The sequence below is a fragment of the Mandrillus leucophaeus genome, unplaced genomic scaffold (assembly GCF_000951045.1).
Source record: "Mandrillus leucophaeus isolate KB7577 unplaced genomic scaffold, Mleu.le_1.0 Scaffold171, whole genome shotgun sequence".
Taxonomy (NCBI): Eukaryota; Metazoa; Chordata; class Mammalia; order Primates; family Cercopithecidae; genus Mandrillus; species Mandrillus leucophaeus.
Window position 1 is genome coordinate 2,219,332 of NW_012101710.1, and position 15,508 is coordinate 2,234,839.

Consider the following 15,508-nt stretch of genomic DNA (forward strand, 5'->3'; position numbering starts at 1 on the left):
TACTCAGGAGGCTGAGGCAGGAGAATCACTTGAACCCAGGAGGCCGAGGCTGCAGTGAGCCGAGATGGTGCCACTGCACTCCAGCCTGGGCAAAAGAGCAAGACTCTGTCTCAAAAAAAAAAAAAAAAAAAAGTTGATCGTGGCTTGGCATGGTGGTCATGCCTGTAATCCCAGCACTTTGGGAGTCCAGGGCGGGAAGATCACTCGAGCCCAGAAGTTTGAGACCAGCCTCGACAACATAGGAAGACCCCATCTCTACAAAAACAATTTTTAAAATATTAGCTGGGCATAGTGGTTTTGCCTGTGGTCCCAGCTACTCAGTAGGCGGAGGCAGGAGGATTGCTTGAGCTCAGGAGGCAGAGGCTGCTGTGAGCTGAGATCACGCTACTGCACTCCAGCCTGGACAACAGAGTAAGACCCTATCTCAAAAAATAAAAATAAAAAAAGATTGGAACTTTATCATAACAGCAAGAAGAAGCCACAATAGAGGTTTTGAATGAGTCAGTCAGGACGTGAGGCCACCAGCTCTCATGGAATTCATCCTCCGGTGGGTCACCTCCAGATCCTTTGGTTCCCAGGGAAGGTGAGCAACACAGCCCTTCCTGTGGAGCCTGGCCTGGGGGCCTGGCACTTGCTGTTCAGCCATTTGCAGAGAGACTCGTGTGGCCTAGGACCTGTCTCACACTGGAAGTCAAACCCTGCCGAAGGTTGGGTCCGAGCTGCGGGTTGTGACAAGCTCTGGCTAAGACTTAGGTAGGGACGGGCCATCCAACCTGCAAGGCTGTTAAAGTTCAGAGCCTCGGGACCTCCAGGAGCATTTCTGAGAAAACTGCCTTCAAAGAAACTGCCCAGAGCTTGACAGAGCCGCCGGGTTCATCCCGGTGATGAGGCTGAGTCAGGCTGAGTTAGAGAGAAGTGCTGGAAGGTAAAATTCATTTCGAATTGTGTCTGAGACATTTTTTTTTTCTTTTGAGGCTGGCTACACTCTCCATAGATTTATTTTCCATGAAATATTTCATACATATAAATATGTATACATAATGTGTATCCACGAGACACAGAACAATGACATGGACACTCGTGTCCCCAGTTGAAGCATAACAATAATTCCTTGTATCACCAATGTCCCCCAGGGCCCTTCCAAGATCACATCTGCCTGGCTGCCCCTCCCCAGGGGAAGCCACCATTCTGATTTTCATCAGTCCCTTGTTTCTTGGTATAGTTTTGCCGTATATCTTTAACAGTAGGGTTTCGTTTTGTATGTTTACCAAAAAAAATGATTTTTGAGACAGGGTTTCGCTCTGTCTCCCAGGCTGGAGTGCAGTGGTATGGCGATAGCTCCCTGCAGCCTCGACCTCTGGGTCTTAAGCAATCCTTCCGACTCAGCCTTCTGGGTAGCTGGGACTAACTACAAGCACGCAACCCCACACCCAGCTAAGTTTTTATTTTTCTGTAGAGATGAGGTCTTGCTATATCGCCCAGGCTGGCCTCAAACTCCTGGCCTCAAACTCCCAGTCTCCATCTCGGCCTTCCAAAGTACTGGGATTTCAGGCATGAGCCATCTCACTCAACCTTGTTTTACATTTTTTTTTTTTTAATTTTTTAGAGACAGGGTCTCACTGTTTCCCAGGCTGGAATGCAGTGGTACGATCATAGTTAATTGCAGCCTCCACCTCCTAGGCCCAAGAGATCCTCCTGCCTCCCAAGTAGCTGGGACTACAGGCGTGTGCCACCATGCCCGGCTAATTTGTTTTTATTTTTTGTAGAGATGGGGTCTCGCTGTGTTTTCCAGGCTGGTCTCAAACTTCTGGCCTCAAACAATCCTCCCACCTGGGCCTCCCAAAGTGCTGAGATTATAGGCGTGAGCCACTGTGCCCGGCCTGTTTTTGAAGTATTTATAGACAGTTTTATGCCATGCATCTTCTGTGGCTTGCTTTTTCACTCAACGTCATGTTCCTGAGGTCCACCTGTGCTAATGCACGTGGTCATATTTCTTTCCATTTTCACTGCTGGGGAGTACGCCAGCATTGAATACACAGTTTATTTATCCACGCTGTTGCACGAGGTCTATGTGTGGTTTCTGGTTTTGGGTACAGGGTGTTGCTGTGGAACATTCTTGCGCAGGTCTCTGGATGTACACGGGGAGAATTTCTCTAGGGATGATATCTAAAAGGGACTCCTGGCATGTGTGGTCTGCATGTTCAACCCTACTAGGTGAAACTGACTTGTTTTCCAGTCCTTGTGGGTTTTTTCCATCCAGTAACAAATGTCTGCAGGTGAGCCCCTGCTGGGGACAGAGGTGCAAGAGCATCCTTACTCTGTCACTCCAAGTGAGAACAGATGCTCCCAGATCATGGCTCCGGGTCTTTGTGATATGAGCTCACCCTTCACCGGGCTGCTTTATCTTGCCTCTCCCTCTGCCTAGCAAACTCCCACTCGAAATGCTCCCACCTCTCTAAGGAGGGGAACCTCAGGGAGGTCTTCACGTGGAGGAGGCCTGGGCTGGAATCCCAGTTAGACTTGCTGTATGACCCTCAGCAAGTCGCTAGGGTTCTCTGCTTCTTGGTTTCCTTGTCTACAAAACAAGGGTGAGCACGTCCACCTCTCAGAGCCGCTGTGGTCATTAAAAGAGATGATTTCTTTCCTTTTTTTTTTTTTTTTTATTTTGAGACAGCATCTTGCTCTGTTGCCAGGGCTGGAGTGCAGTGGAACGATCTGGGTTCACTGCAAGCTCTGCCTCCCGGGTTCAAGTGATTCTCTTGCCTCTGCCTCCTGAGTAGCTGGGACTACAGGTGCCCGCCACCATGCTCAGCTGATGTTTTGTATTTTTAGTAGAGACTGGGTTTCACCATGTTGGCCAGGCTGGACTTGAACTCCTGATCTCAAGTGATCTACCCACTTTGGCCCCCCAAAGTGCTGGGATTACAGGTGTAATCACCACGCCCGGCCAAATGAGATAATTTCTATAAAGGGTCAGGCCCGATGCCTGGCACACGTGCAGCCCAGAGGGGAAGCACTTCCTGTTCCGCCAGCAGGGCGTGCGGCTGCCCTCTCTGCAGGGTTCCAGAGGATGCTGTTCCTCCCACCGGGGCTTGTGTGGGCGGCTGACACTTACCACCAACCTCTGAGCAGCTTGCAGCTCAGGAGCTGTGTGGGAAATGTCTTTGCACCCTCTGTTCCCAGCACAGTGCTCAGCACAGAGCCACTTCTCACTCAAGTCGGCTGAGGATGAAGAGGCCCTTTCACTCCAGGCACTCACAAACTGGTCAGCTTTCCTAAGTTCCTCTTCACCCTGGTTGCTAAGCAACTGTGCTACACAGGGGCATTAACGATGGGACAGGTTTCAACGAGATCCAGGGTCTGTGATTTCACTGCATCTGAGGTAGGAGGGTCTCTTAGCCGGGCATGGTGGTGTGCGCCTATAGTCCCAGCTACTGAGGAGGCTGAGGTAGGAGGATTGCTGGAGCCTGGGATGTCGAGGCTGCAGAGAGCTATGATGAGGTAGGAGCGTCCCTTTCATCTCTGCTTCGGAAAGATTTTGCCCTAGTTATTTCCTGCTTAGCTGACAGGCTGCTGAGGTGGCTGCACCAGGTCACCCCAGTCCCGGGAGGAAGGCTTTCTATGTCACTGAGCACTCTTGTAACAGGTGGTTGGCATGTGTCAACTACAACCTCCTTGTTCATGAAGGCTGATAAGTAATGCTTCTTGGTCCATCCAGACCTGCCCGTCTTCTTGCCTTGAACTGCTGTTTAATTCCTAGGCACGTGCCTTCTGACCCCGCAAAAGGTGTAAGCAAAAGGTGTAATGCACTTTCAGCTCTCTTGTGCATTCATGGCGCTGAGCAAGTGTTTGTGCTAAGTAGATGTATTTACTAGTTAGGAGGCTTTGGGGTTGCAAATCACAGTTGACTCAACTTCACAAGGCTTGGAACAAAGAGCATTTATGTTTTACAGGAGTCCAGAGGTGGGAGGAGCCCACTGCTGGTTCATTCAGTGCCCAGGAAATGACATGAAGGACCGAGGATCTTTCCAGTCCTCACCTCAGGGTGAATCCTCAGGACGGCAGAGCAGAGAGCTGGAAAGACCCTCGGTCCTTGATGTCACCCGAGGGGTACAGGCTGAGGTGCAGTGACCCAAACTATCACATCCATCTTTACACACCCACAGCCAAAAGCCCAAGGACAAGGTGTCCCTGTTAAAGATCAAGGAAAGCCTCCAGAGCCGCCCCCAGTGCGTGTTCCTGCAGGTTGCATGGCCAAGAGCACTTCACCGGCTTGTTTCTACACTACTGGTAGAGACCAAATGACGGCCGCTCTTTGCAGCTCAAAAGATATTCAGCCTCCCTGAAGCATCAGATTGCCTGGTTTTGGGGGGGCAAAAAAGGGGGGTTCCGTTAGCAGGAAGTCAAGGGGTAGTGTGGAGAGACACCAGCAGTGCCTGCCACCTAGTCAATAAATAATTCGTTGAATAAAATTCTTAGGCTGTCCACTTCTTAAAAATAATAAAAGCAAGTACATTTTCCTTTCTAAATGCAAATGATCACATGGTCATGTTGTCAGAATGAGCCATTGTTGTGGGCATGTCTATGATGTTGCTGGCTATGACTCAGGTGGCCAGTGCCATGTGTTAGCAAAAGGCTTGTAGAGGACAGGACTTAAGGCAGTGAACTAAGGAGGTTGTCATCTGTGCCAAGTTCATTGGATTGAATGCAGACCGAATCCTCATTTTTAATTACTTTAAATATAACTTTTGCTCATGACAGCAAATAGACATTTTTACTCAAGGCACTTGGGTTGCAGGGAACAAAATCACCCCTGAAATATCTCAAATTGACCAAGAGTGGTGGCTCATGCTTGTAATCTCAGCACTTTGGGAGGCTGAGATAGGAGGATCATTTGAGGCCAGGAGTTTGAGACTAGCCTGGGCAAACTACAGCATGGTGGTGCATGCCTGTAGTGAGACCCTGTCTCTACCAAAAAGGTTCAAAATAGCCAGGGGTGGAGGCATACACCTGTAGTCCTAGCCACTCAGGAGGCTGAGATGGGAGGATTGCTTGAGCCCAAGAGTTTGAGGCTGCCATGAGCTAGGATTGCCCCACTGCATTCCAGCCTGGGTGGCAGAGCGAAACTCTGTCTCTAAAAATAATTTTTTAAAAAAATTTAATGGCTCAAATTAATGGGGAAGGTGGAGGGATATAGAAGGCCTACAACAAGGACCAGACACCACAGAAGGCCAAGGCTCATGAGGTTGGGAACTGAGTTATGCACCAAGAGAGATGACCCCGGCCATCCGCTTCTCATGGAACCTCGTGGTCTCGCCATGGTGCCACTTGGCAGACCAGCTTCCTCTGCTTGTCTCTTCTCTGCCCTGATAGCCTTGACCTGCCTGCATGTCTCTTCACCCTGGCTGAGCTCCAACCTCCATGGCTACACCAATGCCACCTTCTAGCTCAGTTGCCCCCAGCACACTCACCCATCCCACCACATATGAAATCCCCAGGTCCAGGAATTTGGCTGTGGCTAAAGAACATCTCATAATGATAAAATGGTCAATCCACTGGGAAGCTATAAGAGTTATAAGCATGTGCACCTATCAGAGCCCCAGATACATGAAGCAAAGACAGACAGAGCTGGAGGGAGAGATACACAATTCAACAATAAGAGTTGAAGACGTTGGCTGGGCGCAGTGGCTCATGCCTGTAGTCCCAGCAGTTTGGGAGGCCAAGGCAGGTGGATCACCTGAGGTCAGGAGTTCGAGACCAGCCTGGCCAAAATGGATAAACCCAGTCTCCACTAAAAATACAAAATTAGCCAGGCGTGGTGACAGGCGCCTGTAATCCTAGCTACTCGGGAGGCTGAGGCAGGAGAATCACTTGAACCCGGGAGGCAGACGTTGCAGTGAGCCGAGATCACGCCATTGCACTCCAGCCTGGGTGACAGAGTGAGACTCCGTCTCAAAAAAAAAAGGAGTTGAAGACGTTATTACTCTACTTTCAATAATGGATAGAACAACTAGGCAGAAGATCAACAAATAAGAGACTTGCACAACACTATAAACAAACCAGACCTGGCCGGGCTTGGTGGCTCACACCTGTAATCCCAGCATTTGGGGAGGCCAATGCAGGTGGATTACTTGAGATCAGGAATTCGAGACCATCCTGGCCAACATGATGAAACCCTGTCTCTACTAAAAATACAAAAATTAGCCAGATGCGCTGGCGGGAACCCAGGAAGCGGAACCTGGAGTGAGTAACGACTGCACCACTGCACTCCAGCCTGGGTGACAGAGAGAGGCTCTGTCTCAAAACAAAAAAAATCAGACCTAACAGACATCTGTAGTACACTCCATCTGACAGCAGCAGAATAATACATTAATCTATGAACTAAGTTCCTCCCAAAATCAGTTTGGCCTCTGCCCAGGAATGAACAAGGACAGCTTGGAGGTTAGAAGCAAGATGGAATTGGTTACGTCAGATCTCTTTCACTGTCAGAATTTTTGTTACAAATTTTGCAAAGGCAATTTTACCTCCTCTCTTACAAAAGTAGAAAAAGAAGTGCTAACTAAACCTAAAGCAATGAAAAGAAAGGAAATAATCAAGACTAGAGTAGAAGAAAATGAACCTGAGAATAGAAAAGGAATACAGAGAATTAATGAAACCAAAAGTTGGTTCTTTGATATATCAACAAAATAAGAGAAGATGCAAATTACTAGAATCAGAAATGAAAGGGGGGAAATTATAACTGAACTTACAGAGATAAAAAGAATTATGAAGGGAACTGTGAGCAATTGCTGCCAATAAATTGGATAACTTAAATATAGTGGACAAATTCCTAGAAAGACACAAACTACTGAAACTGGCTCAAGACAAACAGAAAATATGAACAGACCTGTAATAAGTAAGGAGCCTGAATTTGTAAAAATAATCCACAAAGAAAAACCCATGCCCAGCTGTCTTCACTTGTAAGTTCTACCAAACAAAAGAAAAATTAATACCAATTTTTAAAAGCCGCTTCCAAAAAGCAGGAGAGGAAGCAACACTTCCTAAATCATTCTGAGGCCAATATCAAAACCAGACAATGACATCACAGGAAAAGAAATACCCTGATATACCCTGATATCAAAACCAGACAATGACATCACAGGAAAAGAAAACTACAGACCAATATCTCCTATGAATATGAATGCAAAAATCCTATTTTTAAAAACTGGCTAATTAAATCCAGCAACATATAAAAAGAATTATATACCATGACCACATGGGATTTATGCCAGGAATATAAGGTTGGTTTAACAGCTGAAAGTCAGGTAGTGTAACCATATCGATAGAATAAAAAACAAAAACCACACGGCAGCCTCAATAAATGCAGAAAAAGCATCTGAAAAAATTAAGAACCCTTTCGGGGTAAAAACATTCAATAAACCAAGAAGGTAAGAAAACTTCCTCAACCTGATAAAGGACATCTATTCTAAAAACAAAAGCAAAAGCCTACAGCTAATGTCATACTTGACAGTGAAAGACTGGATGCTGTCCGCTAACATCAGTAACAAAACAAGGATTCCTGCTGTCAACACTTCTATCTAACATAGTACTGGAGGTATTTTAGCCAGAGCAATTAGGCAAGGAAGAAAAATAAAAGGCACCCAGATTGGAAAAACAGAAGTAAAACTATCTTTATCTGCAAATGACGTGATCTTATATATAGGATATCATAAGGTGTCTCTAACAAATTATGAGAACTAATAAATGATTTCACAAGGTTGCAGAATACGAGGTCAATATACAAAAATAAATTATATATCTATAGACCAGCAATGAATATTCCACAAATGAAATTAAGAAAAAAACTCCCATTTATAATGTCATCAAACATAATGAAATACTTAGGAATATATTTAACAAAAGAAGTGCAAGATTTGTACACTGAGAACTATGAAACATTGCTGAAAGAAATTAAAGAAGATTTAAAGAAAGACATCCCCATGTTCACAGATCAGAAGATTCAATATTGTTAGGTAGCAGTACTCCCCAAATTGATCTAGATATTCAGCAGATTCACTACCAAAATACCAACTGCATTTTTTTGCACAAATTGACATCCTAATCCCAAAATCCGTAAGAGTTGTAAAAGGCACCTAATAGCCAAAACAATTTTGAAAAAGAACAAGTTTGGGAGACTCATACTTCCCAATTTCAAGGCCTACTACAAATCTACAAATCTTCAATAATCAAGACAATGTAGTACTGTCATAAGGATACACATATAGATCAATGGAATAGAATCAATAGTGCAAAAACAAATGTTTACTTTTATGGTCAGTTGATTGTCAACAAGGGTAGCAAAATCATTCAATGGGGAAAGAATAGTCTTTTCAAACAAACTGTGCTTGGACAACTGGACATCCACACACAAAAGAATGCAGTTGGACCCCTACCTCACACCATACACAAAAATTAACTCAAAATGGATCATCCTCAACGTAAGAACTAAGGTATAATATTCAAAGGAAAAAAACAGGAGTAAATCTTCATCATCTTGAATTAGACAATGGTGTTTTAGATACATGCCAAGAGTACAAGTGAAAAAAAGAAAAAAATAAATTACCTCAAAATTTAAAAGTTTTATGCTACAAACAATGCTTTTAAGAAAGGGAAGACAACTGACAGAATGAGAGAAATATTTGCAAGTCATATATCTGATAAGTGGCTTGCATCCAGAATACATAACAAAATCCTACAACTCAATAATAAAAAGACAAACAACACAATTTTAAAATGGGCAAAGGATTTGAATAGACATTTCTCAATGCACAAATGGCCAATATGCACATGAAAAGATGTTCAACATCGTTAGTCATTAGGGAAATGCAAATCAAAACCACAATGAGATGCTACTTCACACTCAGTAGGAGAGCTGTAATAAAAAAAGGCAGACAATAACAAGTGTTAGCAAGAATATGGAGGAATTAAAACCCTCATGGCTTGCTGGTGGCAATGTAAAATGATGCAGCTGCTTTGGAAAACAGTTTGGCAGTTCCTCAAAATGTTAAATATAGAGTTGCCATATGGCCTAACAATCCACTCCTATGTATCTACCCAAGGGAAATAAAAACATACAGTCACACAAAAACTGGTATATGAACGTTCATAGCAGCATTGTTCATAATAGACAAAAGGCAGAAACAACTCAAATGTCCATTAGTGAATGAACAGACAAGCAAAATGTGGTGTGTCCATGCAATGAAAAAATCACTGAGCAATTTCAAATAAATGAAGTCCTGATACATGCTACAACAGGAACAAACCTTGAAAAGTTGCTAAGCGAAAGAAGCCAGCCATGAAAGACTATAAATTGTAGGATTTCACTTGTATAAAATGTACAGAAAAGGCAAATCTATACAGACAGAAGGTGAATGAGTAGTTACACGGGATGGAGGGGCAGGGACTAGAGGGAAATTGAGAGTGGCTAATAAAGGGTGAGGAGCTTCTTTTTGAAATGACGGAAACGTTTTTAAATTGATTGTGGTGGTGGTTGCACAATTCTATGAATATACTAAAATCACTGAATTGAACATATTAAAAAGGTAACTTGTATAATATGTGAATTATATCACAATAAAGCTGTTTTTAAAAATGAATGACTTAGATCTGTATGTATCCACCTAGATAAATCTCAAAAAAAAAATGTAGAGGGAGAAAAACATGTTGAAAAAGGAAATATACAGTATGACACCATTTATGTGAAATTTTAAAACAAAAACCAGTAGTATATATTGTTTAGGGAACTATACATTTTTAGTAAGACATAAAAACTTGGATGGAAAGGGTAGACTGCAACCGCAGGATTTTCCCTCTCTGCCCTATAAATAATCTTTTAAAAATTTTATGGCTTAAACTTCCATTGTTTATGTTTAGTATATAAGGAAATGTATATTTTTATATTCATACCCCCTTTCTTAGATAAAAGGTAAAATGCCATATATACTTTACTGTACGGGACTTTTTTTTAACTTAATATATTCTAGAGATTACTCCAGAGCAGTTTATACAGCTGTTCCGGTGAGACTCTTTTATTAAGCTTGTTGGGGTTTATGTCTAAAAGGAGGAGGGCCAGAGATGGATGACTACATGGAGACACTGAAGGATGAAGAGGACGCCTTGTGGGAGAATGTGGAGTGTAACCGGCACATGCTCAGCCGCTACATCAACCCCGCCAAGCTCACGCCCTACCTGCGTCAGTGTAAGGTCATTGATGAGCAGGATGAAGATGAAGTGCTTAATGCTCCTATGCTGCCGTCCAAGATCAACCGGGCAGGTAACCTTAGGACCTCTTTGTGGGAGAGGGAGGGCTACAGCACAAGGCAACTTCCAGACATACCCTTTGGTAGCTGTACCAAAATGAGGTTGCTCTAGGTCAGGGATTTTTAAACTGGGGTCCACAGACCACCACCCACTCATCTGTGTATAGAACTCAAGCTGTCTGTGTATAGAACGCAAAGAATACGTAAGCTGGGAGTGGGGAAGAAATGCCGTCTTTATTTTACTAACCTCAACAGCAATTTAGCATTGCCCTCAATTGCAAATGTCAGGAGGCCACGAATTACAGTAGTGATTAATAACTCCTGTGACTTAGGCAACAATGAAAATTACAGATCTCTTCCTATCACTACAGCTACTGCAAATCTCTCAAAATGCCACTTACACTCATCTCTCTTTCAAAATTACAGTACTTATTAGATCTGCCAAGAGGTCTTGTTATTTAGTGCATTAATAAAGAAGTACGTTACTGAAACACAAATTTATTTAATATTTGATAACTGGATTTTATTATAATTGGTTTCTTTTGTAATCTGATGTACTTTATCTATTTAAAAATATTATTCCAAGAAGGGTGCCACAGGCTTTTCTAGCCTGACTTCCGGGGGGGGTGGGTGGGTAGGACACTTTATCATATTCAGTAAAGGTAATAAATATGGTTTATGAAGCTTGTTTTAATTGTATATTATGTACTTGTGTATACACATGTATTTGTAGAGTTATCTTTGTGGTCACTAGACCACAATGTTAAATGTTTTTCTTTCTACGGATCAGTTTAGAAGGTTTGATAATCACTGTCCCCCAGCGTGGCTGGTGGTAAATGGCTCATCAGCTGCGACTCTCTGGCATCCATGGCAGACATCACTAATCAGCATGTTTTCCCACTGAGCTTGGATGTAACTTTGGAATATTTCTCAAAACAGTACTGCAGGCAGCTTCACCAAACCATCGGGGTTGACATCACATCAAATGTATTTCTTCCGTCCGTCCTAAGGAAAAGGTCGAGTTTTAAGACCTACCTTTCTTCTTCTATATCTCAGAAGAAATATCTGAAAATAAAATGTTTAAGGAAGGGCCCAGAAATGTAAGCAATAAGCGGAATCAATAGTGTACAAACTGGGACCTGCTGGGGAAATTACACTTAAGGTGTTTCCAGGTTGTGTCATAATCTCAAAGAAAAGCCTAGAACTATCCCTGCTTCCTATGATTTTTCCTAGCCCCTCACCCAAATATTTATCTTCCTGCTCTCAATCCCAGAGAACCATATATCATTCCATAATTTTTATCGTGCTTCCAACCTCCTTCAGTCATAGAAGACCTGGTGCCTACATGGTTCATTTTGGCCCTGGTCAGTTGGGAAACTTCAAAACTGGGGCGGCAATTCCATTTATCCTGGTTCTACCAATTTATTAGAAAAAGAAAACGAATGCTCAACGAATCCCTGCGGAGGGCCTGGCACTTTGATTTACGTCATCTGGGCTCCAAGATACAACTCAGAAGTGATAGAATGTGGGGAGACTGTCTTCTTAGAGTTGACTGAAGGACACAAGTCCAGGATGAGACCAGCCACAGGGACTTGTGTTCCATCAGGTATGTATTCTCACAGAGTGATCTGGTCTTTCCCCTAGGCCGGCTGTTGGACATTCTACATACCAAGGGGCAAAGGGGCTATGTGGTCTTCTTGGAGAGCCTGGAATTTTATTACCCCGAGCTGTACAAACTGGTGACTGGGAAAGAGCCCACCCGGAGATTCTCCACTATTGTGGGTAAGTGCTTTTGCCATTGGGAACATCTGGACTCTAATAGGAGGGGCGTTATGAGTGTGTGTGTGTGTCCTCAGTAGTGGCATGGTTCTAAAGCTGTGAATCTATGACATATAGAACTGGGGTCTGTCAACCACTTATTTTGCTTGATGATGAAAGATAGGTTAACAGGGGCAAAATGAAGCAGGAGCCAAGAGAAATGGGTGTTCACGGACCATCCCCCATGAATGGCGCCGAGTGGAACACAAGTTCATTCTACCCAGTAGATCTTGTCCTTGCCTTGACTGCATTCTTTGGAGTGTCTCATGGGCCAGAGCCCTTGAGCATCTTGCTTTCTTAATCTTCCTTTCTATAACATTCTTGAATCAGTCTTCTCTCCCTCCCCAACACTTCCCACAGTCCAGACTCTCACAACCCCATCAACTCTCTATATCAATTCCCCATCTGTTTCAGTGCTTTCTCCATTCTTCCTCCCTTATTTAAAACCCTCTGGTGGTTTTTCATTGTTTCTTTGTAAAGACCCAGGTCTTGTCCAAGCACAGTGCCTCATGCCTGAAATTCCTACACTTTTGGAGGCTGCAGCCACAGAATTGCTTGAACCCAGGAGTTTTAGGCTGCAATAAGCTATGATCATGCCCCTGCATTCCAGTCTGGGTGACAGAGTGAGACCCTGTTTTAAAATATAAAAAAGACCTAGGTCTTTAATGCAGCCCACAAGGACCCTTCATGATCCAGTCCCTGCTGACACCCCCAGCCTCACCTTTCTCTTCTATCTCTCTCCTTCAGCCACTTTGGTCTTTGTTCAGTTCCTGAAATATGCCAGGTTCCTCCCTTCTCCCCATATGGCCTTGGCAATGTTGTTCCCCTTTCCTAGAATGCCTCTTCCCTCCCGAACTTAACATTGTACCTCAACCATCAGGAGCCTTCTCCAACCCCCTCTGCCCACGAGGCTGAATCTGGACCTCTGCCACACACTCTCATAGCTCCATCTACCTTTACTTTGTGAAATCCTCACGGTCTGTAATTCTGTTTGTGGTGATCATTTGATTTTTTTAAAATGTGTTTCTCTTATTACACCATAAGCTCTCCCGGGGCCAAAGCTGTAAGTCTTGCTCACTCTGAATCCCCAGTAGCTCGTGGGCAGAGTGAGTAAAGAGCTCCGCACAACGTTGGTGAGTGAGTGAGTGAATGAATGGCACCTGCCCTGCGTCTGGAACCTCCTTTTTCCACTTCCCAGTCCTCAGGCCTGACTGGGTGCCCCCTCTCCACAGTGGAGGAGGGCCACGAGGGCCTCACGCACTTCCTGATGAACGAGGTCATCAAGCTGCAGCAGCAGATGAAGGCCAAGGATCTGCAACGCTGCGAGCTGCTGGCCAGGTTGCGGCAGCTGGAGGATGAGAAGAAGCAGATGACGCTGACGCGTGTGGAGTTGCTGACCTTCCAGGAGCGGTACTACAAGATGAAGGAAGAGCGGGACAGCTACAATGACGAGCTGGTCAAGGTGAAGGACGACAACTACAACTTAGCCATGCGCTACGCACAGCTCAGTGAGGAGAAGAACATGGCGGTCATGAGGAGCCGAGACCTTCAACTCGAGGTGAGGGGTGTCCAAGGGCTACTCTGGGGGAAACAAATGTCACCAGGGCTCAGGTCCCCCATAAAGCAGGTACAAGCACATGCACATGGTCTCCCAGAACTTCGTGCCAGCCAGGTGAGAGGGAATGGAGGACACAGGGCCTCTGGGGGTCCTGGGTCCACCATGCGCCTGCGCCGGTACCCATAGTGCTTAGCGCTACCGGTTCAGCGCCTACATCCCCTATGCGCATGGGCAGACATGCGCACAAGGACCGACCCAGTGCGGCTTTCCACCTCTGGGTCCAGAGTCGCCTTGTGCATGCGCACTCAGACCCGGTGGGGCTCCTGGAATGGCTCACTCCGCAAATGAATTAAGGAGATTTACATCTTTCTTTTGTCTTTTTTCTTTTCTTTTCCTTTCTTTTTTTTCTTTTCCTTCTTTCCTTTCCTTTTCCTTCCTTCTTCCCACCTTCCTTCCTTCCTCTTTCCCTCCTCTTCCTCTCTCTCTTTTCTTCCTTCTTCCTTCCTTCCTTTCTTTTCTTTCTTTCTTTTCTTTCTTTTTTTTTTTTTGAGACAGGGTCTTCCACTGCCCAGGCTGCAGTGGTGCAATCATGGCTTGGCTCACTGCACCCTTGACCTCCTAGACTCAAGCGATCCTCCTGTCTCAGCCTCCAAAGTAGCTGGGACTACAGGTGCCCACCATCACACCAGGCTATTCTTTCAATTTTTTTTTGTAGAAAAGGGGTCTCGCTATTTTGCCCAGGCTGGTCTGCAACTCCTGGGCTCAAGTGATCCACCTGCCTTGGCCTTCCAAAGTGGTGGGATTACAGGTATGAGCCACTGCACCCAGCCTCATTCATTCTTTCTGTTTATTGAGTGCCACCAGGTACCAGGCTTTTCGTTTTTTGTTTTTTGGGGTTTTTTTGGACAGAGTCTCACTCTGTCACCCAAGCTGGAGTGTAGTGGTGTGATCACAGCTCACTGTAGCTTTGGCCTTGCAGGCTCAGGTGATCCTCCCAACTTAGCCTCCCAAGTAGCTGGGACTATAGGTACGTGCTATGCCAGCTACCTTTTTTCTATTTTTTTCCTACTCACCTCCCTTTTTCTATTTTTAGTAGAGACAGCGTTTTGCCATGTTGCCCAGGCTGGTCTTGAACTCCTGGGCTCAGGCAACCTGCCCACCTTGGCCTCCCAAAGTGCTGGGATTACAGGTGTAAGCCACCATGCCTGGCCCCCAGGCTCTTTTCCAGGGATACATAGCTCAAGACTAAAACCCTGCTGTGGTGGAACTAACATTGTAATCAGAAAACAAATGCATAAATACTTGGTAGAAATGAGTGTTCTCAAGAAGAGAAGACAGGGCGTGAGGACAGAACATGAGGGTTGCTACTTTAAATAGGGTGGCCAGGAAAGGTCTCTGAGAAGGAGACACATGAACAGAGATCTGAAGGGATGAAAGGAGCCATCCATGCAAGTCTCAGGGGGAAAGCACTTGCAAAGGCCACAAGCAGGAGGCATGTTTTTTTGTTTCTGTTTTTGTTTTCGAAGAAATAGCAGGAAGGCTGGGCTTGGTGGCTCACACCTGTAATCCCAGCATTTTGGGAGGCCAAGGCAGGAGGATTGCTTCAGTCCAGGAGTTTGAGACCAGCACAGGTAACCTGACAAAAACCGCATCTCTACAGAAATAAGCCAGGCATGGTGGTATGCGCCTGTAGTTCAGGGGGATAAGGCAGGATGATTGCCTGAGTCCAGAAGGTCGGGCTGCAATAAGCCATGCCTGTCGAAAAAGAGAGAGAGAGAGAGAAAGAGAGAGAGAGAGAAGAAGAGGGAGGGAGGGAGGGAGACAGGGAGGGAGG

At 45.0% G+C, this 15,508-nt stretch overlaps 1 protein-coding gene and 1 long non-coding RNA gene across 2 annotated transcripts in view; one reads left to right on the top strand and one right to left on the bottom strand.

Moving 5' to 3' along the window:
• The window catches only part of CARD11 (caspase recruitment domain family, member 11), a 144,463-nt gene that overhangs the window by 85,632 nt on the left and 43,323 nt on the right, over positions 1–15,508 (top strand). Inside the window, exons 3-5 of the mRNA XM_011976919.1 lie at positions 10,100–10,312; positions 11,943–12,080; positions 13,349–13,674. Of these exons, the coding sequence (XP_011832309.1) occupies positions 10,100–10,312; positions 11,943–12,080; positions 13,349–13,674 (677 nt within the window). The remainder of the gene's footprint in view (positions 1–10,099; positions 10,313–11,942; positions 12,081–13,348; positions 13,675–15,508) is intronic.
• LOC105537340 lies at positions 10,796–13,842 on the bottom strand. Its single transcript, XR_001005699.1, has 2 exons — positions 13,378–13,842; positions 10,796–11,303 (listed from the first exon to the last, which is right to left on the bottom strand). It is a non-coding gene; the product is annotated as an uncharacterized LOC105537340 (long non-coding RNA).